The sequence below is a fragment of the Lissotriton helveticus genome, chromosome 5_1 (assembly GCF_964261635.1).
Source record: "Lissotriton helveticus chromosome 5_1, aLisHel1.1, whole genome shotgun sequence".
NCBI classification, from domain to species: domain Eukaryota; kingdom Metazoa; phylum Chordata; class Amphibia; order Caudata; family Salamandridae; genus Lissotriton; species Lissotriton helveticus.
The window spans coordinates 1277256052-1277281616 of NC_136065.1; the positions used below are offsets into that span (position 1 = coordinate 1277256052).

General features: G+C 46.7%; 1 protein-coding gene across 1 annotated transcript in view; it reads right to left on the minus strand.

The window, feature by feature from the left end:
• The window catches only part of LOC144752644 (fish-egg lectin-like), a 496941-nt gene that overhangs the window by 85810 nt on the left and 385566 nt on the right, over positions 1–25565 (minus strand). Inside the window, exon 3 of the mRNA XM_078640524.1 lies at positions 2740–3079. Coding sequence (XP_078496650.1) covers positions 2740–3079 — 340 coding nt within the window. The remainder of the gene's footprint in view (positions 1–2739; positions 3080–25565) is intronic.

Consider the following 25565-nt stretch of genomic DNA (forward strand, 5'->3'; position numbering starts at 1 on the left):
AAGAAACAGATTTCGACCCCAATAAAGGAACTAGTGCTGTGAGACCATGAGTGGTGGAGGAAAGCTGGCTTAAGAATAAAGAAGAGAGAAGATCAAAAGTGCCATTTGTAAGAGCTCTTGCACCCATACTGGGAGCATCTGGTGAATTAGAGTTGAATGGAGATGATGGTAAAGGATCGAGTCTCAGAAAATCCAAAAGATCGAGGTTACCTTGTAGGAGGTACTCTTCTTCTGAGTGGACATATCTTGCTACTAATGACATTGAGAGTGACTTCTGAATGTTCAGAAATAATAGATGAAGTTCACAGCCCATTACACACCAGGGACAGCTTTTTTACACTTCCGTTTTTAACCGTGCATGGAGATTATATATCAAAACCTTGTTTGGATACTCCGTGGGTAGTTTTAATCACAGTTCTCTCCAAGTATACTCTACCCTATATTCACCTCACAGGTTTGAAGAGATGATCTCCACCAAAGAGCCCTCAATCGGGACCTGTGGAGCCATTGCAGTGCCGACCCCACAAGGTGCTAAGCCCTATGATGAAGCATTAAACCCATCTAGGTGTGTGAGGGGGCTATTTTCCATTCAGGAAGATGCTCCCCTTAACTGAAGAATCTTTACCTACACTTTACATTAGGCATTGTTTCATCCTATAGGAATAGGCACCCTCTTTTTTGTATTTATTCATTGCTTTATGGGAGCATGGGTTCTGAACATTTAGCTTCCTGCTAAACCCCTCCCCCCCTTTTGAGTGACCGTTACAAACTGGTCACCAAAAGAAGTAGAACATCAAACAGCAGGAACACTGGAGCATAGACATTAGATTGGCAACAACAAAGGAAACTGTGCATACACAATGAGAAGAATACACATGAACTATGCCTGTAGAAGAGAGTGAATATGACCATACTTTGAGGTTAAAGGATCTGGGAAGTTATTTCTGGATGGTACAGATCCTGTGATTCCTGGAGTTTATTTTGTTTGTGGAAATAATGCTCATTTTAAATTGTTGAGCAAATGGTATAGTACATGTTATGCAGGAATATTTTTTCCAAAGATTTATCATGTAGAGAATTTTGATCACCCTGTGTGGGAGGTGAAATGAAGATTCAAACAAAATCCCTCTGTTGGAGAGATATTAGGAGACATATTTGGAGCTATTATTCCAGGGGTAGGAGTGATACTGAATAATATCAAGATCAGAAAAATCTCTACCGTAGTTAAGTTGTCTACTAATACAGTTGAGTCTTTGTTGCTTGTAAACCCCAAAATAGATGGTATTGGAGCTATGGTTTTGCAGAATTGTCTTGCATTAGACATATTACTTGAAAAAGAAAGTGGAGTCTGACGGATGTTGAAGGTCCAACAGTGTTGCACTTATGTCCCAGATAAGAGTAAGGACTTGCATCAGCTTATAAAGAATATTACTGACGCCTAATGAAGTGAGTGGATTGGCTGAAGACAGTGTTTAGGACAAAGTTGGACATTGATTTAGTTCTGTAGGCAAATGGGGGCTCATTTACAAGCCCCTTACGACACTTTTGCGCAGCCGTTGCACCCCCTGGTTTGCAGATTTGAGCAGTGGTATGGTGGGATCTATTTTAAGACCATTGCTGATTATTGCACTTTGTGTAATAATTTTGATTCTGGGAGTGAAGGTGTACAGAAAATGAAAAGAGCAGAAAGGGATTTCACTAAAAAGAGGAGAATTGAAATTTTTAAGGAAACAGAATGAATATTACTATGAGATGAAACATTTGGAGGAATTCAAGAGAAAAGCAATTGCAACAGCCATAGTTTAACTTCGCTCGTCTGTCTGGAGAAATTTGTGTCAATGGGTTTAGACTTTTACAGTTTTTATCCCTTTAAACTCTCCTTTGCTCCTTCTATCTCTGCCCCTCCACTCTTCACCTTCTCTCTCCCCATTCTCTCTCTTCTCCCCTCCGCCGAAGGCCCCTTGGCCAGAGAGCTTTCAGTGGCAGACAGGGAGAACTGCAGGGTCATGATCATGTGCAGAGTCCTGCAGAGTAGAGGTCACATGGAGAAAAATACTGGCTGTTGATGGGAAGGTCAGTAGAACTCCCACCTCACCTGGGTTCCATGGAGGCCACTTAGACCATCTCCACCACCTCATCCCCATCTATCATGGACTCAATGTCCCAGAAAGCAGGCAGGGTGGGGTGGTTTTGCCGTGGCAAGTGGGTCAGGTGAAAGACAGTCAGACCCCAGTGGGAGGCCAAGGTGTAAAAATGGCCCTTCTTACCTGGGTTTCTATGTGGCCACTCATGCCAGACCCTCTCCCCTCCCACTCATTTAGTCTGCACACATCACTGTGCTCCGGGCAGCCAGTGTCCCATACAACAACAAGACAAACAAGCATAGAGGCCAATTAAAGCTTCCATCTGGGTGGGGAGGGGGCAGAGGCCCACTTGCTTCTGTGGCAGGCCTCCAGCAGGCCTTTCACGCCGCACCTAGCCACTTGTCACATCTGAATGATACAGACAGACGCCGCAACGGACAACATGCTGCCAAAAATGTGGCCCATAGCTGGCCCTCGGAGACTGGCCCTATTCCCACCTTATCAATCTGACCCTGAGTACTGGTAGTCTCCTTGGAAGTGGAGCAGTGGCATTACTCAGCTTGGTAAAAATAAGAAGTACCGATACTTAGCACCTGTGAGTGCTGGCCCATTTAAAGCACTGATAACAGATCTTATTAGATGTTTCATGTCATACCTGCGAAATGCATTCCCCATGCTGTTCACACCAAACACAGAGCCGTCGCTGCCTACTTCAATCATGGATAGCTTGCCTTCCACTTGCTGCCATCTAGAGCCACTGCAGGAACTTGATGTTACAGAAAATCTGTAGAAGATGTCATCAACAGAGTTCACTCCCCAGCATCCAAGAGGGCCACAGCTGTAGTACTTCAGCTTCCCTTCAATATGAGACCAGGGAAGGGCCAACCTATTCTTGTTTGACACTGTTGCTTGGTCGTGCAAACAAAAAATGTCATCCTTCATGTTAACACCAGAGAGAAACTGGACTCCACCTGCATCAATTTGCTTTAGAAGCCCTGGAAGTAAAACAAAGAAGAAAAGATGTGAGGACAAACAGTGGCCCACTGACAGTGGGCTAGTGCTACGATATACCTCACCACCAACCAGAGAATGGCTACACTCACTGACTCCGCCCCCTCTTCGATTCACCCCCAACACAATCGCCTTCCAGCCTTTGAGGACTTTTGTAGTCACTGGTCCCTCAATTTCCCAAAAGGGAAGGGTATTCCCAGTTCCAGATTTCTTATTTGATCTCTGCCTCCGTTCATGTTGTCTTCTTGTTACCTATCACTACCATGATCTGCGCTGCAAATTCTTACATTGAACGAAAACCTTTATTGTCAGATAAAAAAAAAATACCTTACGGGGCATTGTAAATTCATTCAAATCTACAAAAAAAACTGCTATTGGTTAGTTATGCTTAACTACAACATTAATGTAAGATTTTCGCCAAATTGAAGTTTCACAGTGGATGTGTGATGATTCCATTACAATTAGTGGGGTTAACTTTCTTTGACCATTTCAGTTTAAAAAAAACTAATTTATATAGACTTCACCCACATATTTTTTCAGTGATTTTTGTATTTTTTAATTTTTTTAGTTTTATTATAAAAAAAAATGTGTGGGGGGTTTGTAGATACTCATCAGCACATTAGTTTTCCGAGTTATATTAGGAATTACATTGTACAAAGAATACTCTGCAAACTTTTTTCTGCAATGTTGAGTTAGGGTTGTTACAAAACTTCGTATCCATTATGACCAGAAGGCAGCAAACAATCTAACCATTTGCAGTGCACATTCTTTTCAACCACATATTTCCCAACATTTCGAAAGAGTTATAGTAAACCCTAAAAGCCCTTCCTACGAATGGCCACTACATTCAGATGTGGCCGGTAACAGCAATTACCACCCCCGTAGGAATTATGAGATGTTTATTTCTGAAGTTTTCTTCTGCCGGCCAAAATGAGGAATTACCAGGGGAGTTAGTTGCCTCAGCAGTTCCTCGTTTCTTAACAGGCCATCGCGTAACATCTTGTAATAGACTAGCTTTTCCCTTCCCTTGCAGTTACTGGTACCCCTGGTAATGTTAATTCCAGGGGTGGAGAAATGTTGTTGAATGGGCGTCCAGTGGCTTGGGCTATTGATTAAAAAATACCCTAACCACCTTCCCTTTTTTGTGTTTAGGACTGTTTACCTGACCCCTCATTTATTCCCTATCAGACTATTTGTTTCTGCTGTTTTGAGTAGAATCGTTGGAACCATGATGAACAAATCTTTTTTGCCATTTTGTCTGTTTCCTCAAGTGAAGATCCATGAATGTTTGCAGATCCATTTTATAACTTATGTGGAGCCGCAACAAAAAATTGCAGTCATGGTCAGCTAATCTGTGGATCCGGTCATGGTTTCTAAATCCTACAATGGCTGCAGATTAAAAACTCACTCATTTTTTAAGGTATTTCACCATTTCATCAGGATTCATGAATATTTGGGAAATTAACTTTCAATACATACATAAACTTAACCTGTCAAATTATACCCATCAACATTCTATAAAGCAAATATTTCTAAATCCACAAAACTGATTTAAATCCAAACGCAGAAAGGGCCTGTGCTGTGCAAGATTCTATCTTCATGCCATTTTAGATGTACTTCTATTCAGTAATTTTAAACCTTTACTCTGAACAACCACCCATTTAACTTGAAAGATCTGCACAATACTTGACATGAAACTAAGCTGAACCCACGACCTTTTCTTCATATTTTATGTAGATTTGCCAAATGGGCAACTAAGGGCAATGTTCTAATTGTCTGGCAAATTACATGCAGAATTGTCAAATACTGTGAGGAACATTTACAAAACAAAATTCCTTTTCAATGGCACCTGCAGCTTATCCATAAATAAATATTTAAAATGGTCGTTACTTTTCAAAATTGTGGCTTTTAAAATTCAAGTTTTGAGTAAAATGTTTTTAACAGATACTCAAACTTTACTTCATTTGAGCTTCTGAATGCATATTTGCAAGTCCATTATGTTAAGGGATGCAGACAGCTGGTTGGGGTGAAAAATGGGTCTGACACAGTTCTTGTTGCTGCCAACCCTGGCAGCACAAAGCTTAAATCTGCACACACGGTAGGTTGGTGGCAGGGCTTGGCCCTACATACAACCACTGCTGGGCACAATAGAAGACAGTGTGCAGCTGTGGGTGGTCAAATGGTAGGTTACCTGCAGAGCCTGGCTACAGCCAAAGGCTCCTAACAGCAGACGATAGCCACAGAGCTGGGTCAGAGGTCAGGTCTTGTGGCAAATTCCACTGCACATTTCCTTTCACCTAGGTATTAGGCACACAGTGGGTTGGTTGCAAGGCTTAGCCACAGGCCAAGCAATGTGGTCATTTCCACTGCACATGGAGCAAAGCCCATGTGCAGCTGCGGTTGGCTGTTCAGTGGGTTGGTCAGTCCCTGGGCCCAATTCCTGCTGCGCCCTGCTAAATGCCATTGACAGCAGTGGCTGAGAGCACAGGTGTTGGGTGTGGTCAACCCCTGTCGCTCAGTGAAAAGTGATGTCAACAGTGATTTTACATATGATGACATTTGTGATGTCATATGTAACATCAAAAGCAATGTCGTGAGCAGTGTACTAGGGGAGTTATGATTTGCAGAGCAGGACATAAATAGCCAAGTTCAGTAATTTTTATGTTTTGAAACCATTTTCTTTTTTTAACTGAATTTGGTTTGGGATTTCTGTGTTTTTTAATATATGCTAATATACATATATAACAATATATATACACACACACACACACACGCACACACACACACACACACACACACACACACACACATATATATATATATATATATTATCTTCTGCCGATAGCCAGTATCTAGTTATAGCTACGACCAAAGTTTCCATGAGAAAAGCGTTTTTTGTTTTGCCAATCACTTTGGCGCTGCTTGTCGTATCTTCATGAAAGTTTCACAAAACTCTCCCTTTTTCATTTAGCTGCTGGGTTTAAATTTTTGGGGTGCTTGCAGCCGAGTCCCACACAAAAAGTAGAAAATAAAGAAAAGGGGGAGATGTAGGAATACCCTGACCCCAGATATGGTGGTGGGTGGGTCCCCCAGGATTTTAAAATCACTTTTTAAAATTGAATTTTTCAGCAAATATTCAGGTGGCCCCGAGGCAAAAAAAAGCTGTGTATTTTTATCATGTAACTCCCAGGTGGGCTAAATCCCGGGGGCAGTTTTTATAATAATAATGCCCATGCAGCACCCCGCGCTCTGGGGACTACCATCTCCCTGGGGCAAAAATAAGTGCACTGATGCTGGGGGGGGGCGTAAGGCACACTGCAGCCCCGGGGACAGCCCCCCCCCCCGGGGCTATTTGTTAAAGTTGTGCAGGGAGGCCCACATGGACTTTCCCACAGCCCCAGGGACTGCCACCTCCCCGGGGCTTAATGTATAATGAAGCGGGGGTAAGGCTATGTGGACCCCTGCAGCCCCGGGGGCTGCCATTTCCCCGGGGCTTTAAACTAATGCGGGGCCACCACCTACCCAGGGCTTTATCCAAAATAAATGTGAGTGGCCACGACCCTGCCCCCCGCAGCCCCAGGGACCACCATCTCCCCAGGGCTTTAACTTTTCCTATTGGGGGGCGCGTGGACCTCCCCAGTCCCTGGGACAAATAAAACAAAGGAGGGGCACCATGCTCCTGGAGCTAAAGATGGCCCAGGGGACTGCCACCTGCCAGGGGATGCTCCTGCAATGTCCTGGGGTACCCACCCCCAGGACATAGCTGTTTGCTATGTTTTGGTAGGAGCTTTACCGCTGCTGCCAAGCCATAGCAAACTGTGCTCTGCTTTGAGGAAGCAAGAGCACAAAAAATGCTCTTGCTTGCTCAAAGCAAAGCACAATTTCTTTGACAAAAAGGGAGCTGGACAGGAGCAGCGCGCTCTCTGTCAAAGTAATGCCGGCTCCTGCAGGAGGTGGTGAGCCGGCACGGTCATGGGGCCTTGCGCCACCCCCACAGTCCCCATCAGTGACAAGTTGTTTCCCAGTGTGGGACCAGGCCACCCATTCTATAGGATGAACACTGAGGGATGGGGTGCCCGGGCTGAAATCTTCACGTGAGAGGGCCACCAGGCCCCCTCCCCTTGTTTTTTATATTTAAAAAAACAGTAAAAGGCCAGGCCCCAGGGAATTGGGCCCCCTGGGCTGAAATTGGCCTGTGAAGGGGGCCACTCAGCCCACCTCCTGTTAGTAAAAAGAAATTACAAAAAATGCCAGGGTTGTGGGGATGGGGTCCCAGGGCCGAAACCAGCCTGGAGAGGTGAGCCCCCTTCCCCTATTCAAAATAGGCCTGACTCCACAGGGGAATAGGGTCCTCAGGACTAAAATTGGCCCAGGGACATCCCCGAATAAATAAATAAAAAAAAGACTTGCCTTTCTTCACCACTCTGCAAACGAGCCTCCTGGTGCACTGTTGGTTGGGGGATGAAATCTTTTTGGCTGCTGAGGGTCCTTGGGTGCCAACACGATCTCCTGTTACCTCCAGTAAGGTCCACACAGTGGGATTGCTAAGAGGTCTTCAGAGGCCATGCCCCCTTTCTTCACCACTCTGCAAACGCTCCTCCTGGTGCACTACTAGTTGGGGGGTGAAGCCCCCTTGAATGCTGTGGGTCCTTGGAAGCCATCCAGCCCTCCTGTTAGCTCCAGTAAGTCTCAAACAACAGGATTACAAAGAGGACTTCCAAGGCCACTGCCCCTTTCTGCAGCACTCTGCAAACGCACCTCCTGGCGCACTGCTGATGGGGGAATTAAGTCCCCTTGGCTCCAGAGGGTCCTTGGGGGCTGACTATCCCTCCTGTTACCTCTAGTAAGTCCCACAAATAGGGATTGCTGAGAGGTTATCGGAGGCGATGGCCCCTTTCTCCACCACTCTGCAAACACGTCTCCTAATGCACTGCTGGTTGGGTGATGAAGTCCCCTTGGCTCCATAGGGTCCTTGGCGGCCAACTAACGCACTCTTGTTACTTCAAGTAAGACAATCCAGGTGGTAGAATCTTTGTTCTTATCTTGTCTCTTTTTTAATTGTGTATCAGATATAGTAGTACAAACAGCCAGCCCACACGTGTTTCGTTGCAGAGAACAGTGTTCAACAACTCTTCAGGGCTCTAAGGCTAGATCCAAATTTTTGAGAGCCCACATCTGGTGATAATTCCAACCCGGTGGGGTAACAAAAAGAACTCTTGAGTAGAAGTGTTTGAAGATAAGGGTACAAGCTATAAGTAGGTTAATCAAAGTGAAGATGCCGGATTTCCGAACAGAGTAGAATGGTATTCGAAACAGTACATTTCAACGTAGAATCACGTCAAGATTATGAAAAGGAACCGGTGAAGTCCCGGTGAAGCACAGGTGTGTGCCCTCTTGAAAAGCTCTTAAAGTAAGCGACTCCTCAGCCTGGCGTCTGGTTCGTATTTTGTGTTAAATGTGTGCACAGGATTTGTGTTAAATTGCAATTGTGTGGCTTACTATACAGATTAAGGGGTTTGTGAGGGGCCAACTAACCATCCTGTTACCTCAAGTAAGTCCCAGACAGCGGTATTGCAGAGAGCTTATTGGAGGCCCTGCTCCCCCCTTTCTCCAGCATTCTGCAAATGTGACTACCAGTTACAAAACCATATAAATTCACTTAAAAAAGGTTACATGGACATTATAGTTAGGAAATAGAATTAAAAAGATCTTAGGAATTTACTGGAAGAAAACAAAGGTTACAGTGACATTATATTTAGGAATAGATTTAAAAAATCCTTACAAATTCACTGAAAAAAACAAAGGTTACAGGGACGTTATAGTTAGGCTAAGACAAAAACAGTGTAATTCAGCAGTTATAGTTACCTGACTTAACTATAACTTAGGCCCTTGCAATGCACTGCTTATGACCTCACATATTACATCACTCATAACATGGTCAGTGACATCACTGATGACATCTCAAATGACATGCTTCAGAGTCATTTGTACTATGATTCCATGAGTATATATAAATAAGTTTCAGAGCGGTCACTGAATATAGGGAGTTGCGATTTAACCTTCAGTTCACTAGGGCTATGATCACATCCTACAGTTTTGCTGGAATAAAGGTAAATATTTTTCTTACTTCATAAAAGCTTTAAAGTAGTGGTTCTTGTGACACTATCAAATTGGGCCTTCATTGTAAGGCTGCAGACAGATATAACAGTATTAACAAAACTGGTTGGCCCCTAACAACCAATCTGAAAATATCAATTTTATCTAATATGGCCGTCTCTGACCCATGAGATGGACAGAAGTCTTACTGTAGATTTACATCGAGAAGATTGTATTTCGATTAGTAAGACTGCAATAGTCTAATAACTGCCGTTTTCTAGACCATCCTCAGACTTGAAAGGACTGTAATCAAGCTACAGCTGGTGGGATCCTTTGAATCACAGTGAGTTTTTCTTGATAACAGATTAGTGGTAGACTGAATGGAGGTGGAAAATACTTCTCTTTCACTGGCACATTGATAACAGTTTGTAATATCCAACATTGCATAACATAACATATTTGTAAAGTGCACTTTCACTCTTTGGGACATCTTAGTGCTGAATAACAAGTGTTTTTAGTGACCCAAGACAAAGATAGTCATTTTGTCGACCTTGGAAGGATGAAAGGCTGACTGGAACCAGAGGCCATGAGGTCAAACAAAGGTTTCCAGAATTGATGTATTAGTCCACTGAGCCACCAGAAACTGACTGGAGGGCCATGTACTTCTGGTACTATCCTTTATCTTGTTCATGTGGTGCCATACTGTCATTATGGAGTCACACCTGATACTCTGACAGAGACGGCGCTCTACTTAAGAATAACTGTATGGTGTGCTATTCGCTACTTGTTCGTTTTTAGTTCTTTGCTTTCGTTTGATCTTACCAACACAAGGATAGTTACAGACCATATTTTGGTGTAAAGAGTTATAGTTTTCTTTAGTTTTCCCCTTTGTGCAACTTTAAGACATAACTTTGCTGTCAAAGGCGCTAGATTTTGCACATCCCTCTATATTAAACAAAATACCACTTGAGATGTTTCACAGAACCCTGGACAGACTGAACAAAATGCAAACAATGGTTAAGACCCTCTTTAAAATAACTTGTTTGCCAATTAGTGTAATAAGTTTGATGTCAGCTCAGGAAAGAACTTGTCAGGGTTTTGATGGTCAGAATATCTGTAATCATATGCCTGAGTTGGTGCCAAATGCAGTTCAATTTGGAAAGGTGAACAGCTATCAGGAGCCCCGACAACGTTTGGAGAGATATTTTCAGGATGAGCAGGTATTGTAGTAGAGAGGCACAGATGTATCACTTGGTAAAAGCAGCTCATGAAACTATCGATAACTGCAGCAGCTGTAAGAAGTCTGTCATCCTTATGTATTATAGTGTCTGTGTGAGTCATTTAATACTAGTTATCAGGTCACCGCCTCAGTCAAAAGATTCAGGAACATTTACTAAGCTGCTGGAAATGGTCTGTGGAAGAATGGATTATTATTCAAGTCAAGTCAAGTCAAAGATCTTTATTCGGATGTAGATACATCCATAAAAGTACATAAAATCACATCCTCATCCACAACACAAAATATCACAATCAAAAAGACACATAATAAAATCACGTAATTCATTATAATATATGTTAAAAAGATAAAAATAGTTTACGTGAAGAATCCAACGGTAATTTTAAGACACACAATGGTATATACAGGAATTAAAAAGCACTGCAAGAATGTCAGTAATATGTGCAAAGGGCAAAGCAGCTATTTGTGCAAATAGGCAAAAGTGCAAGCTAGACAGTAAAAAAACATAATCTATTTGTATCATATTCAGTAATACTCCAGGGCGTCCAACATTTCTAAAGGAGCAACAAACTCCGAAAATCACTGCAATACTGTCAGTGATATGTGCAAAAGAAGCTATCTGTGCAAATAAGCAGAGTGCAAACTAAGCAGTAATGGAACAGAAACTTTTCATGTCATATTCAAAGATACTCTAGAGCGAACAGCATTTCTAAGAAAGCAACTGACTCTGAAAATCACCTCATCTGTGCCTAGCCTCAATAAGTCTTCAAAAGCTAGGTTAAAATCCAACTGGGCTGTTTTGCGGAGGTATGGCATTAAGAGGTGTTTGGTGTATTTTTCATAGAAGCCACAGAAGAACAGAAAATGTAAAAGGCCTTGTTTCCCACCCCGATTGCATGGACAGTTTAAGTTTTCTAAGTTTTTATTAAAACCCCGTGGAAAACATAATACATTTTTTATGCTCCCGTCCCGGAACAACAGGCTCCTGTTCCATTTGCTCATCCTTCTACACAAGTAGCTCTGCGGTAAATCATAAGGCCTGTCGCTAGGTACCACGATGGCTATGTACCTTACGCTTGCGGGTCTTACGAATTCTTTCTTCTCTCTTTCGGTCTTAAAGAGGTTATATAGTGCCTTTTTTACCAAGTTCTTGTGTGAGCGGTCTATTGTGTGGGGAGATGTAAATAAGTGGCCCTGCTCCACACTCACTAGACTTTTTTCCACCGCCCCCAGCCACGGTATGTAACTGGCCCGTTCACTTTTCAGACAATCCTTAATGATGTCACGTGTCAATGACGCAGATGGATTCGTCCATATTTTCAGCCAGAACAGAGCAGGTCTAGATTTTATAAAATCCTCCGTATACTTAAGGCTAAGTTCTCGGTGACACACAAAGGTTGGTGCAGAAATAACCCCCCCAAGATCTTTCTACAGAACCTATTCTCCATAGTTTGTATGTTGTTACAGTTCGTGTAGCCCCACACCTTGTCGCCGTAGATACCTGTGGGTAAGCATTGAGTCTTATAAATTTGCAACAGAGATGTAATAGCCTCAGCGTGTGGGGGTTGTCGAAGTGAGATTACAGAGTTAATAGCCTTGCCCAGTTTGTTTCTCCCCTGGGCAACATGAGGTTGCCATGAGCCAGAGTCAGCGAACAGCAGGCCTAGGTATGGAAAAGTGCTTGTGCATTTTAAAACATTATTCCCTATCAAAATTTGGTTGATCTTATGTTTTTTTGGGCCACAGCACATTATGAATGATTTGTTAAAATTCGTGCAGAGGCCAAGATCTGCCATGTACGAGACAAACCCAGAAATTAAAATACGCAGGGCATTCGGTGTGCGGGCCATAAGGACCGCATCGTCTGCGTAGAGAAGGGTGGGAAATGATTTGCCATTGATTTGTGGGACATCAGTTGTTAATTTACACACAGAGCTGCTTAGTTCGTTTATGTACAGAATAAAAAGCAAGGGAGCCAGAACACAGCCCTGTCTGACCCCCCTGCCAATAAAAATATAATTAGAAACTTCGCCAGAGGTATTCAAACGGACTCGAGCCCTCAAATCACTATGCAAATGGGCCAAAAAATAAACTAGGGATTCATCTAGCCCATAATTTAGCAAAACTGACCATAAACGGGAACGGTTAACAAAATCAAATGCCGAACTTAAATCCATGAAACCTAAATAAAGGGGGGATTTTTTTGCGATGGTATATTTTGCCATTAGTAGATTTAAGTTTAGGCATTGCTCCAAGGGGCCGATGTGGCTTCTAAAGCCAAGCTGGCATGGGTGTAAAATTAAATTATCTTCTGCCCAAACTCTAATCCTGTTAAAAAGGACCCTGCCTAAGATCTTCAACGTGTTATCTATTAAAGATATTGGACGATAACAGGCAGGGTCAGATCTATTTCCTTTTTTAAAAATAGGCACAATAGTGCTGTTAGACCAAGTTACCGGAAGGGTGGTATGTGTTAAGTTGTTAAAAACATTACACAGTAATGGCGCCCAAAAATCAGGTTCCGATTTAATTTGGTCAATGGACAAACCATCGGGGCCAGGAGCTTTGTTCCCAGCACTTTCTAAAATGGCATCTTCAACCTCCGTTAAGGAAATATTCAATGTAATTGACGGGGGGTGATAAGCATAGAGTCAGCGGGGGCCTTATAGATTTTCGAGAAGTGATCTACCCACACATCTCCTGTGATATTGCAATTTATGGGAGTAATATCTGTTCCAAGTGATCTTAAACTCTTAACTTCGGACCAGAACCCAGAGACATCCCTCAAAGTAGCAAAACGCACGAGGGAGTCCCAGTGATCTTTTACTAACTCCTCAGATCTTATTTTAAGAGTGTGCTTATAACTGGCTCTCAGTCTCCTCACAGCTGACTGATCTTGTGGGACCGCTGTGAGGGCAGCCCTTAATTCCTGATTGGCTTTAGAACATGAAGAGTCAAACCACCTTGGCAGTGTGTGGTTAGTTTTTCGGGCGGGTTTAGAGATCTCTTCTTTTATGGCCTTACAGAGACCCGTAAAGGCCTCAATCATCACATGTTCAGGGCTGTTAGTGGATAAACAAACTGACACTAATTGGGGGTGTTTTTGGATGGTACGAGTTAAAACACCCTTGTTATCCACCCCCGCCAAACCACCCTAAGTTTGTCTGTGGATACCCCTAAATTTTGGGCTCCTATTTCCCTCTTATTCCTCTGTCTCTTGATGGATTTAAAACTAATTGAAATCGGATAATGATCACTATAGGGGACGTTCAAAACCTCTGCCTTAAAAAGAAGTGTTTCTAAAGGGGAGGATATGAATACATAATCAATTGTTGTTGAACATCCTCGTCCTACATAGGTTGCCACTGGTTCTTCAGTCCTGGTGGTGTTAGCCAGCTCCATGGCATTAACTAAATCACGCGTGGCTATGTGATCGAGCAATTCGGCTCCTCTTTTGCAACTGGGGTTTCTTAGATGAATATGGGCATTAAAATCCCCCCCTATACAAATACCATCAAAAACACCATATTTGTGACCGTCAGTAATTTCATCAATAAAATTAAACAATTTTGTAAAATTAGCGTTGGGATGAGTTATAAAATCATTGTTATAAAAATTGATTAGACATAGCTTTATCTTACAAATATATGTCAGTACCTGAAAATTCGTACCATTAACAGGAAAAGTTTCAATTCTGACTCCTGCCGTAATCTTAGTCCAAATAGATAATCCTCCACTTGGACGTCCCATAGACGGGGTGGGTACTATCTGATTAAAACAGCTGTATCCTTCCAGGAGTAGTGGGCTAATACACCAGGTCTCCTGGAACATCAGAACATCAAAGTTAATGACCCACTCTGTCCATTCCTTAATTTGTGTTTTGGCTTTGAGACCAGCGATGTTCCAGCTCAAAATAATCAGATCATTTAAAGGTAAGAAAGAGGTGGTGACCTTGGAAGCTGTTAAACTTATGATAGGAGATGAGAATACATCTAAGTCATTAGATTCCCTAGCATCATTGCGGCCACCAGGTGGTTCAGCTATGAGTTCAGCTGTAAGTGGCTGGTCATTAGATGTTATATGCGGAATGGTAGATGGTAATAGTCACTCAAAGCTATTCGATTCAGATAAGGCACTGAACCTATTAAATAGGGGAAAAAGTGGGGAAGCTTGGTTAAATGATCTCTGAGGGGGCCTATAAAAGTAGGCCAGAGGGAGTGAAGTTATGACAGTTGATGGTTCAGGATGGTTATTAATGTTAAGAATGTATTTGGCTGTGCCTGGGTGCCGGAAATTAATTATGATGCAGTCGCCGTTGATGTTTTTAAATAGGGGACCAACCCAACTTACTCGGCGTACTGACAGGATTTCATTAGAAATGTCATGGCCTACCCCTTTGTGTTTGCATAGCCAATCTATACATTTATTATTTAACTGGACCCACGACTCGCCTTGGCCTTCTTTGAGTGATGGAACGCCTGCTAAGACCAAGACGTATGGGCAAGCATCCGGTGGTTAATGCAGGACGGGTCCCGAAGATCTTGGGGCCCTTACTGTCACAGCAGGTCCCTTGTTAGGGGCGGTAGCTGTAGTAATCAACGCACCTGATTTGGGGACGGCTGGTCTTGAAACGCCCTTTTGCTTGCTGCTAACTGTACTGGGGGTGCTGGTGGACCCAGCCGCCACGGCCGGAGTGTGCTGTGGTTTCGTGGCGGTTAGGGTTTTGCCAGCAGCAGTACTCCCAGTTGCAGTAGTAGGTGCAGGTATACTGCCACTGGGGGTCTTCGGCCCTTCACCCATATTGGTCTTACGAGCAGACTCTATTTCCTTGAGTAGGCGATCTCACCTCATCAGGTCTAAACTGATCAACCCCTTCCTTTTTGTGTCATCCTTCTTTACAAGATTTTCCAATCTGTCCAATCGTTTAAAAATAGAATTAAATTGCTTGATCATTTGACTTTCTAACTGTTTAAAAATAGTATCTACAATAGTCTCAATAAGATTCCCATTGGTCTTTAGTTGACTGATGCTGTCAAATGGTAAATCAGTCTGTGTGCAAGCAGAGGTATAGCCATCAATTGTGAGATTTTTTGGGGGAGCAACAAGAACCACTTTGTCTTGTAGTGTGGAATCATTCGAGGCGGCCCCACCCCCTTTTGGATCTTTGTTTCCTTTATTCCACATGCTCTGTGGTGTTGGTTGGCTCTTCTGGCGTGGAGGTTGCTTCCTCTTATTGACTGCTAATTTGGATGCACCTCTTTTCCTTTTATCGCCACCGAGTTTATTTTTTTGGGTCGGTGAAGCGGTAACAGTATGCACAACTATGTCTGATGCAGAATCTATTATAATGGTGGGGCTACTGCCCCCTGGCAAGGGGTCCGAAGAATTGGTGGGTAAAGGTGTTTTTATTACTACGACCGCAGGTGAGAGCGGCAGGGCAAGGCTGGAGTTTGCCCAATGCTGGCTCAGTTTGCGTGCTGGCGAGACCCATTGACATTCTTCTCTCAGTGTCAGCTATTTCATTAGATACCATATTAAAAGCGTTTTCTAACATGCTTTCCAGAGATGGTTGAAGGGATAAGGGTCTATCAGGTGCTTGTGGCACGTTGTTGATGTTACGCTTCACCATAGTTTATAGTAATTGGTCTGCCTCACCTGATGTAGACGACTTTAGGGGGGTGGCCCAGCCCAGCCTCCTCAGGCCTCTGAGGGCCACAGAGGGCCCGCCCTTTGCCCGGGCTTCGCCAGGCGCAGATCCGCACGCGGTCCCGCGACGCGGGAACTGCGTGGAGTTTATATGCCTCCTGGCGCTGGGATTGCGGGCGGTGTCCGCTTCCTGGTTCCTGCCGCTGTGCAGGCTGGGTGGTGTAGTTTACCCGGCTCCCCTCCGCTCTGCGGCCGCTGTAGGCTGAAGGTGCGGCGGCGGGAGGGAGACCGGCTGCAGGCTGGACGAATGCTGGCAAGGAATACGGGGCCCAACAGGTAAGCCCGGCGTTTCAGAGAGTGCCCCAGCTCCACCGAAACTGCTTGGAGTTTATATGCCTCCTGGCGCTGGGATTGCGGGCGGTGTCCGCTTCCTGGTTCCTGCCGCTGTGCAGGCTGGGTGGTGTAGTTTACCCGGCTCCCCTCCGCTCTTCGGCCGCTGTAGGCTGAAGGTGCGGCGGCGGGAGGGAGACCGGCTGCAGGCTGGACGAATGCTGGCAAGGAATACGGGGCCCAACAGGTAAGCCCGGCGTTTCAGAGAGTGCCCCCGCTCCACCGAAACTGCATGGAGTTTATATGCCTCCTGGCGCTGGGATTGCGGGCGGTGTCCGCTTCCTGGTTCCTGCCGCTGTGCAGGCTGGGTGGTGTAGTTTACCCGGCTCCCCTCCGCTCTGCGGCCGCTGTAGGCTGAAGGTGCGGCGGCGGGAGGGAGACCGGCTGCAGGCTGGATGAATGCTGGCAAGGAATACGGGGCCCAACAGGTAAGCCCGGCGTTTCAGAGAGTGCCCCCGCTCCACCGAAACTGCGTGGAGTTTAAATGCCTCCTGGCGCTGGGATTGCGGGCGGTGTCCGCTTCCTGGTTCCTGCCGCTGTGCAGGCTGGGTGGTGCAGTTTACCCAGCTCCCCTCCGCTCTGCGGCCGCTGTAGGCTGAAGGTGCGGCGGCGGGAGGGAGACCGGCTGCAGGCTGGACGAATGCTGGCAAGGAATACGGGGCCCAACAGGTAAGCCCGGCGTTTCAGAGAGTGCCCCCCATTATTAATATCATGCTCTGTAAATATATAATATATTTTTGTTCAACCATAATCGCTTCAATTTTTCTTAAAATGTAATCTTGAGTGAATTTACAACATGTATATATGTAACTCCAAGGGCTAGCATGTGGACTAGACATATGTACTTACTACCATTCCTATGTGAGCTTAGAGTTTATCTGTTTTGTATCTTTTATTTAATTCATGTACTCTCAAGTCCTTATGTAATGTAACTGGTTCGACTGTGAAGCGTTCTGACACCTTCGCGAAAAGTTTGCGTTATATGAAAGCGCATAGATAAACATTGCCAACGGAGTTCAATTATTTTACCTATAAGAACATCCATGTTTGTGTTTGCCAGAAGTATTGTTCAGAAATCAGATGAAGTTCTTGAAGCGTTCACTAATAGAATTGGTCACATCAAATGTTTTAAAATTTTCCTAAACAACAATGTAGTCCACAGATGCTAAAAGGTTTGTAATGTTCTCCTCAATGTAAGACAGGATCTGGAGTTGCACTTGGAATAATTTTATATAGATCAGGTTGTCAAAAGGGTAATTTTGGTGAAATGAGTTAGACCTATAGGTAAAGCCTGGAATCAATCTGAAGAATAATCTGTTTCTGTGCAGATTTAAGAAAGCCAAGCAAAAATATTTGCCACCATTACCCGAGATTTATTAAATGTTTGCTGAGGGTGGTGGTTTCAAGTATTTCATGTTTACTTATTTAAAAACAGCTTATGTCCAGAAAATGCCATGGTATGATCATGGGGAATTGACTACATTCATCAGTTGGTTAACATACACACAGAGAAAGCTCTCCACTGTGAGAATAAATGCTGCATGAGTCGGTCCTATAGACCTTTTCAGGTTATCGCTGAAGTGCATTTCTCAAAGTGGCGCTTTTTTGGCTTTGAAAAAACCGCAGAGGCGAGGTCTGCTCTTTTTTTCATACCCCTGTCTCCTGGAAAGAATCTGCCTCATGATTGTTGATGAGGCAGGATTTCTGTAAACTCTTGTAACAACACTGTGCTGTGCCTGACAGATGATATACATGATCTAAGGGAAATAATTACCTGGGCAGCCTCGCAGAAGTGCAAACGCCGCGCTCTAATGCGCCCTGGCCAATAAAACAATTAGTCTGACATTTTTCTTTGAATATACTTTAGTAGTTCGCCTTTCTCCATCCTTTGGTTAGGGGATATTTCACCACAGAATCAAGGTGAAGCAGAACCTGGAGGCCAGCATATTCTACAAAAGGAGAGAGCTACCATGTGTTTTCAGAGTCTCTAAGCAAAGGTTCTGAGTGATCTCACAACTGTATGCTGAGTCCCTTTCACTGTGAAGTTATCAGTGAGAGGCAGCATGCTCGCACATCTCAGAGGCACTCGCCACCAGAGACATGTTCCAGATCTGTGGAGTTTATCTATTCACTATTATTGGTATACCTTGAGGGAAATGAAGCAGGAAGCACTACCCAATCTTATCTGTGGATAGTGCATGTAAAATTCCATCCAATTTAGGGTGTATGCAGAGATACGTGTTGAACTTGAACCTAGCTGGAGTGTGACGGACAGCTAAACAAATGCACAATAGAAAATATTTATACATGAGTTTTTAGACATGCAACCTCGTGTGTCGAGCAAGAAAAACAAAAGAAATTCTACAAATTAAATAATATTTTGAAACCATTATTCAACTGCAATAGTCTGTTTAAAGATGGCAGCTAGAATCATCTAATGTGTTCATATCAATTGTCTACACCTACAACGGCTTCTGGGGCAGGGCCGGTCTGCCTTAACCCTGCTTTGAGCAGTACCAGGGGTAATGAACTATGCTATGATTACGTATGGTAATCCCCATTACTCTTAGTCCTACTCGTCCTCGACCCAGTCATCACTCATGAGGTATTCCACACGACAGGAAACAAAACAGGAAACGCTTTTAGGCTCCACCCCCCCTCCTGCCAGGTGCTATATCACTACCAACCACCAGAAGCACATCCTGACACACCAAGCAACAAAGGCCTGGACAGGGAGGGAGGGTGGGAAGTATGACTGGGTCGAGGACGAGTAGGACTAAGAGTAATGGGGATTACCATACGTAATCATAGCATTACCTCTACGTCCCTCGTCCTCGACCCAGTCATCACTCATGAGGCATACCAAAGCAACGCCAAAACAGGCCTTTGGCAACCCAAAAACAGCACACACAGACCAGACACAAAGGAGTGCAGCAAGAGAAAAGTTTAATACAAAAACAGAACTCAGAGCGGAGGGGGAACCCCCACAGCCTGCAACACCCCACGACCAAAATTGGTCCGGTCAGACAGGGCACAATTCAACCGGTAGTGCCGCACAAACGTGGAACCGGAAGCCCAGGTCCCAGCACGACAAATCTCATCAAGAGACACACCATGAAAGGCAGCCCAGGAGGCAGACACGCCCAGAGTGGAACGCGCCTGAACCCCCGCAGGACAGGGCAAACCAGCACCACGATAGGCAAGAGTGATGACAGCCTTAATCCAACGACCCAAGGTGAGCCTAGAAGCAGCCTTACCCTTACCAGCCAACCCAAAGGTCACAAAGAGAGAGTTAGAAGAACGAAACTCCCCAGAACGAGCCACATAAATAGATAAGGCACGCCTCAGGTCCAAAGAATTAAGCAACAGCTCAGAAGGAGAAGGGCACAAAGAAGGAAGAACCAGCTCCTGAGAGGAATGGAAACGGGAGCGGACCTTGGTGACAAAACCAGGATCCAAAGAGAGCACAACAGCGTCATCCAGAAAACGCAAAAACGGGGGGGAACAACGCAAGGTCGTAAGTTCCCCCAACCGCTTCGCAGAAGTGACGGCCACCAGAAAGGCCACTTTGTAGGACAGAAACTTAAGGTCCACAGACTCCAAAGGCTCAAAGGGGGAAGACTGCAAAACACCCAACACCAAAGAGAGATCCCAAGGTGGAACCAGAGAACGAACAGAAGGGGAAGAAAGAGAAAAACTACGAAACAGCCGAGAAACCAAAAGGCCATCAGAAGCAAGAAAAGAATCCGGGTCCCGGAAGGCCCGGATAGCAGCCCACTGACCACTCAAGGTAGACACAGCAAAACGCTTCTGAAAACCATCCAGAAAAAACTGAAGGATAGAAGAAACAGGGCAAGAGGAAGGAGACAAACCAGAAGAGGAACACCACCCCAAGAAAGAAGACCAGTGCTTCGAGTAAGAAGACAAAGTAGACGGCCTATGAGAGGCCTGCATCACAGAAATGATGTGGTCGGGCAGACCACGGACCCCAAGAGACAACCGTTCAACCTCCAGACCGCCAAGGAGAGGGGAACCAGAAGAAGGGACTGAGACCTCAGAGGAGAGGGGTAGCGGGGCAGAAGCCAAGGGGGGCCCACCGCTAGGCCCAGCAGCAGAGTAAACCAGTACCTCCTCGGCCAGAGTGGAAGAACAGCCACAACCTGAGCCCCCTCCCGCTGAACCTTCAGCAAGAAGGCAGGAATCAGAGGAAAGGGAGGAAAGGCATAAAGAAGCCAAGGAGGCCACCGGAGAGACAAGGCATCCACTCCCCAGGCACCCACCTCCGGAGACCTCGAGCAGAACAGGGGAACCAGGGCATTTGACCGGGAGGCGAACAAGTCCAGACAAGGAGTCCCGAACCTCAGGCAAAGCAAGCGAAAAGTCCGGGTGGCCAAGCACAGGGACAGAGACGAAGGAAACCTCCGGCTCAAAGAGTACGCCACCACGTTGTCCACACCCCGAATATGCTGAGCAGACAGGGCCAGAAGATTCTCCTCCGCCCAGTCCGAAATGGAGCAGGCCACCAGGTTCAGGGAAGAACTGCGGGTCCCTCCCTGGTGATTGATGTAGGCCACAGACACCGTGTTGTCCGATCTCACCAGGACATGGCAACCCCTCAGATGAAGATGGAAAAGAACTTCGAAGATGGAAAAAGGCAGAGTGCCCTCTCCACTGCAGACAACTCCCTCCAGTTGGATGACCTGCGAGACTCCGACGGCAGCCAACGAGCCTGCACAGCACAATGATCCAGAGTCGCCCCCCAGCCGGAAGCGCTGGCATCCGTGGTCACAACCAGAGGAGGAGGCAGACAGAACAACATCCCCACAGAAAGGTGGCACGGATCCAGCCACCACTGAAGTGCAGACACAACGTCCAGAGTCACAGGCACAGGAACCGCATAATACAGGACAGGAAACGGGACCCACCGCTGCACATGCCACAGCAGAGGGCGCAGATGAACCCTGGCCCAGGGCACAGTGAAGACAGAAGCAGCCATGTGGCCCTGAACCTCCAGCCACTGAAGGAGGGGAGCCGAGGGCAGAGACAACAACTTCCTCAGCAAAGACTGTAGGCGGAGAATCCGGGCCTCCGGCAGGAACATCTTCCCCAACACGGAATCGAACACAGCACCGATGAAGGTCCTCCGAGTGGCAGGCTCCAGGTGGCACTTCGGCAAGTTGATTAAGAACCCGTGGTCCCTGAGCGTAGACATGGTCAAGAGAAGGTGGCGAGACATGACCTCCAGGGACGGAGCCTGCACCATCCAGTCTTCTAGGTACGGGAACACCGACACCCCCAGGAGATGGAGATGGGCCACCAAGGGAGCCACCACCTTGGTGAACACCCGGGGGGCGGACCGAAGACCAAAGGGAAGGACGCAGAACTGCCAATGACGGCCCTCCAGGCAGAAGCGCAGGAAACGCTGATCCTTCACAGCCACCGGGACGTGCAGGTACGCATCCTGGAGGTCCAGAGTGGAGAACACCCAACCGGACTGAATCAGCGGGATAACCTTCTGGAGAGTCTCCATCTTGAACGGGATCTTCCTGACGAACAAGTTCAAACCCCGGAGGTTGATGACCACCCGAAATCCCCCCGTGATCTTCGGCACCACAAAGATGATTGAGTAGACACCCAACCCCCTCTCCGCCAGAGGGACAGGAACAACCGCAAGCTTGCTGACCAAAGACTGAACCCCGTCCGACAAGGCCAGACGGAGGGAGGCATCCGAGGGCAAGGGGTCACCACCACTCCGGAGGGGGGAGGAGGGGACAAGAACTCGATCCGGTAGCCCTCGGACAAGACATCCAGCACCCATCTGTCCGTGGTTGTCCGGTGCCAAGCAGGAAGGAACTGGCGAAGCCTCCCACCAACCAGAGGCGGACCACCAGCGAGAACGACCCCCAGGCCGGCATAGTCAGGAACGCTGCTGACCAGACCCGGCACCACGCTGGGACTTCTTCTGAAACTTATGGGGAAAAGACCTGCCAGCGCCCCGCTGACCCCGAAAAGAAGACTGCTGAAACCTGGAAGGCTGGCGGAAAGACCTGGCACCAGAGAAGGAGGAACCTTTACGTAGGAGGAAACAGATATACCGCACTCCAAAAACATTGAGTTTTTGAGGATACTCTAATATATCCCTTTAACCAATGGTCATTAGGTGTAACAAGTGTCCGTTTTCATTTTGATAAATCTATTACTTACCCTTGGGGAAAGAAACGGATGCTTCAATCCCTCATCCCTCCTTGCTGATAAACTACGAACCACAGGACATAGCAGAAGCCCTCACAGAATCAAAGGCAATGTCCGACAGGAATTCCGCCTGGCGCTCCATAGACTCCAGAAAATCCGGACAACTGACACCCTCCTGCATAGATGAAAACAGGGACTTGAAATCAGTCAGCAGAGACTGGGCAACATACGCCCCATAAATGCTAGAACGAATCGCCAGGTGAGAGGCAGCATAAGACTTCTTCAGCGCAGAGTCCACCTTCTTGTCCACACCATCCTTCAGAATGTTATCATCCGCCATAGAAGGACGACCCACAGGACTGGCCACGACAGAGTCCACAGGAACGGAATCAGGCAATTGCGCAGCCATATCCTGCAAGGGATAAAGCTTGGACATAAACCTGGGCATGGAAATATGATCGGGGTCCTTCCACTCATTCAGCAGGACATCAGAGACAAAGGGATGCACCGGCAAGGAAGAGGCAACAGGCTTCCTAAACTGCGGCAAGAGAGAATCCTGAGAAACACAGGGCGCAGAACCTTCAGGAAACCCCATGTTAACACGCACATGGGAAAGGACGTCAGGCAAGAGATCCCTGGAAATGTATTTGCCTTGAAGCTCAACTGCAGCAGAGGAAGACTCATCAGACCCAGAAGAGGACGAAATATCCGAGTAAAGCGCAGCAGAACCAGAAAGACCAGCAGCACCCTTTTTGGACGTCCTAATATCAGAAAGAGTCTCCAGGATAAGGCGCTTAATCCTATCATCATCATCCCCCTTGGCACGCTTCACAGGAGGAGGAGAAGAGTCCCCACCAGAATCCGAGGAAGAAGGAGGCACAGGAGAGGGATGCTTCCTCTTGCGATGGTGTTTTCCCATGACTGAACAACCAAAGCACAAACAGGAACAAAGGAAACACCACAAGAGCACACAAACACCACCCCCCAGAGCACATATAAAGAAATCTGGCACACCCCAATCAACCCCCCACAGGGAGGACCGGGATAGGCCTAATACACCCACTGGGAGGCAAGGCCCCACCTCCCCACCAACCAACAGGCCAGGCCGGAGAAGAGGGAGGGATAGAAAGAACCAGAAACGCATCCGCGTGCCAAAATGATTAAAACTGACCTGCCACCCAAAACGGAAGGTCCGAAATGATGCTGGAAGCAGGGGTGCCGAAAAAACGCCCAGGACCCGTCACGGGGCAGCAACAAACCAGCCGAAGCACCGGAGCGCCCGGAGCCCACCCGGGCGACCGGCCATGTCAAGGTCAGGCAGTGAGAGCGCTACCGCGCATGCGCGAACCACATAGCGCGAGAGGAGGCTGGGCAAACCAACAACGAGGACGCCCGGCCTCCAGGAAGCAGCACCCACAGAGAAACCCCCCGGGAAACGCCGGTGGGAGACAAACCAGAAGCAGGAGTCCAGGAACGAAGGAGAAGCAGGAAGACCAGTGCAGCCCAGCAGCCCAGGTCAACCCATCCAAGGGCAGGAGACAGGGAAGCCCAGCAGCCCCACTCCAGAGAATCCCACGAAGGTCCATGGGAGCCTCCCAGAGCCCAGCAGAGGAGGAACCACAGGACACAAGATGGAGGTAAGTGCCCGGCATCCACCCCAGCGTCTCCCATCAAGTAAACCACCGACAGGAAACAAAACAGGATGTGCTTCTGGTGGTTGGTAGTGATATAGCACCTGGCAGGAGGGGGGGTGGAGCCTAAAAGCGTTTCCTGTCGTGTGGAATACCTCATGAGTGATGACTGGGTCGAGGACGAGGGACGTAGAGGTAATGATGAAATACAGCTTTATAGAAGATTTAATACAAACAAGCGCGAGTAGAAAGGGTGCCGGACTCACCACAGGTAAATCTGGGAGGAATTTTCAAACATATTGACTAACAAAAGACATAGGGGCCCATTAGGATGGCAGGCGAATTGCCCCCGCCAGGCTGGTGGTAACCACCGCCAGCCTGGCGGGGGCAATCCGCCCGCCATCCTCTCCTTAATTCCCCCGCCATATTAGTATGGCGGGGGGGACCGCGGCGGACAGAAAGACCGTCCGCTGTTTTTCCGCCCCGGTCGCCTTGCGGCCGGGGTGGAAAAGGTTTAATATGGTGGCGGTGTCTATTAGACACCGCAGCCATATTACTATGGGCCTGGACAAATGCCTTTCCAGGAGGAAAGGCATGCGGTCTTCACATTGGGGGTCCCCTGTGGGCCCCCAAAGTGAAGGAGGGGTGGGGGTTGCACACGGGGTGGTACCTGTAGTACCCCCCTGCATTTGCATATACAATGCGGTAGGCCCCGCGCGGTGCCTGCCGCTTTGTGTATGCAAATGCATACATGCATTTATAGCATTGTGGCGGGCGGTGCAGAAAGCACCGCCCGCCACAATGATATAAATGCAGGATGCGCCCGCCACTGTGGTGGCTGCATCCTAATGCCCCCCACAGGACCCCCGCCCTAAGACCGCCCGTCATCCTAATGACCCCCTTAATGTTTACAGGCATCATGAAATAGAGCTTAACAGTAAATGTCAGTTCTTATAGCCATGCTACAGTACCCAGGAGCTACATTTCTTTGCAGCAGCAAATCTTAGAAGTGCTGATCAGAAAGATGTGTAGTTAGTACAAAAAACTAGATGCACTGCAGGCAAGCTTAATTCCTGCGAAGAGAAATCAAACCACTTGTAAACATTATGCTAGGACATAACACCTAATGAATGTTATCTATACAAAACAGTGATGGAGGGGATGCTTGAATTAATCTCAGTCACTGGTATTCACTTGGGCCTCATCCCAATCCATCGTTATTTTGAACACCATCCTACCTAAGTTTGGACCGAGCTATACTGAATCAGCCTTGACCCT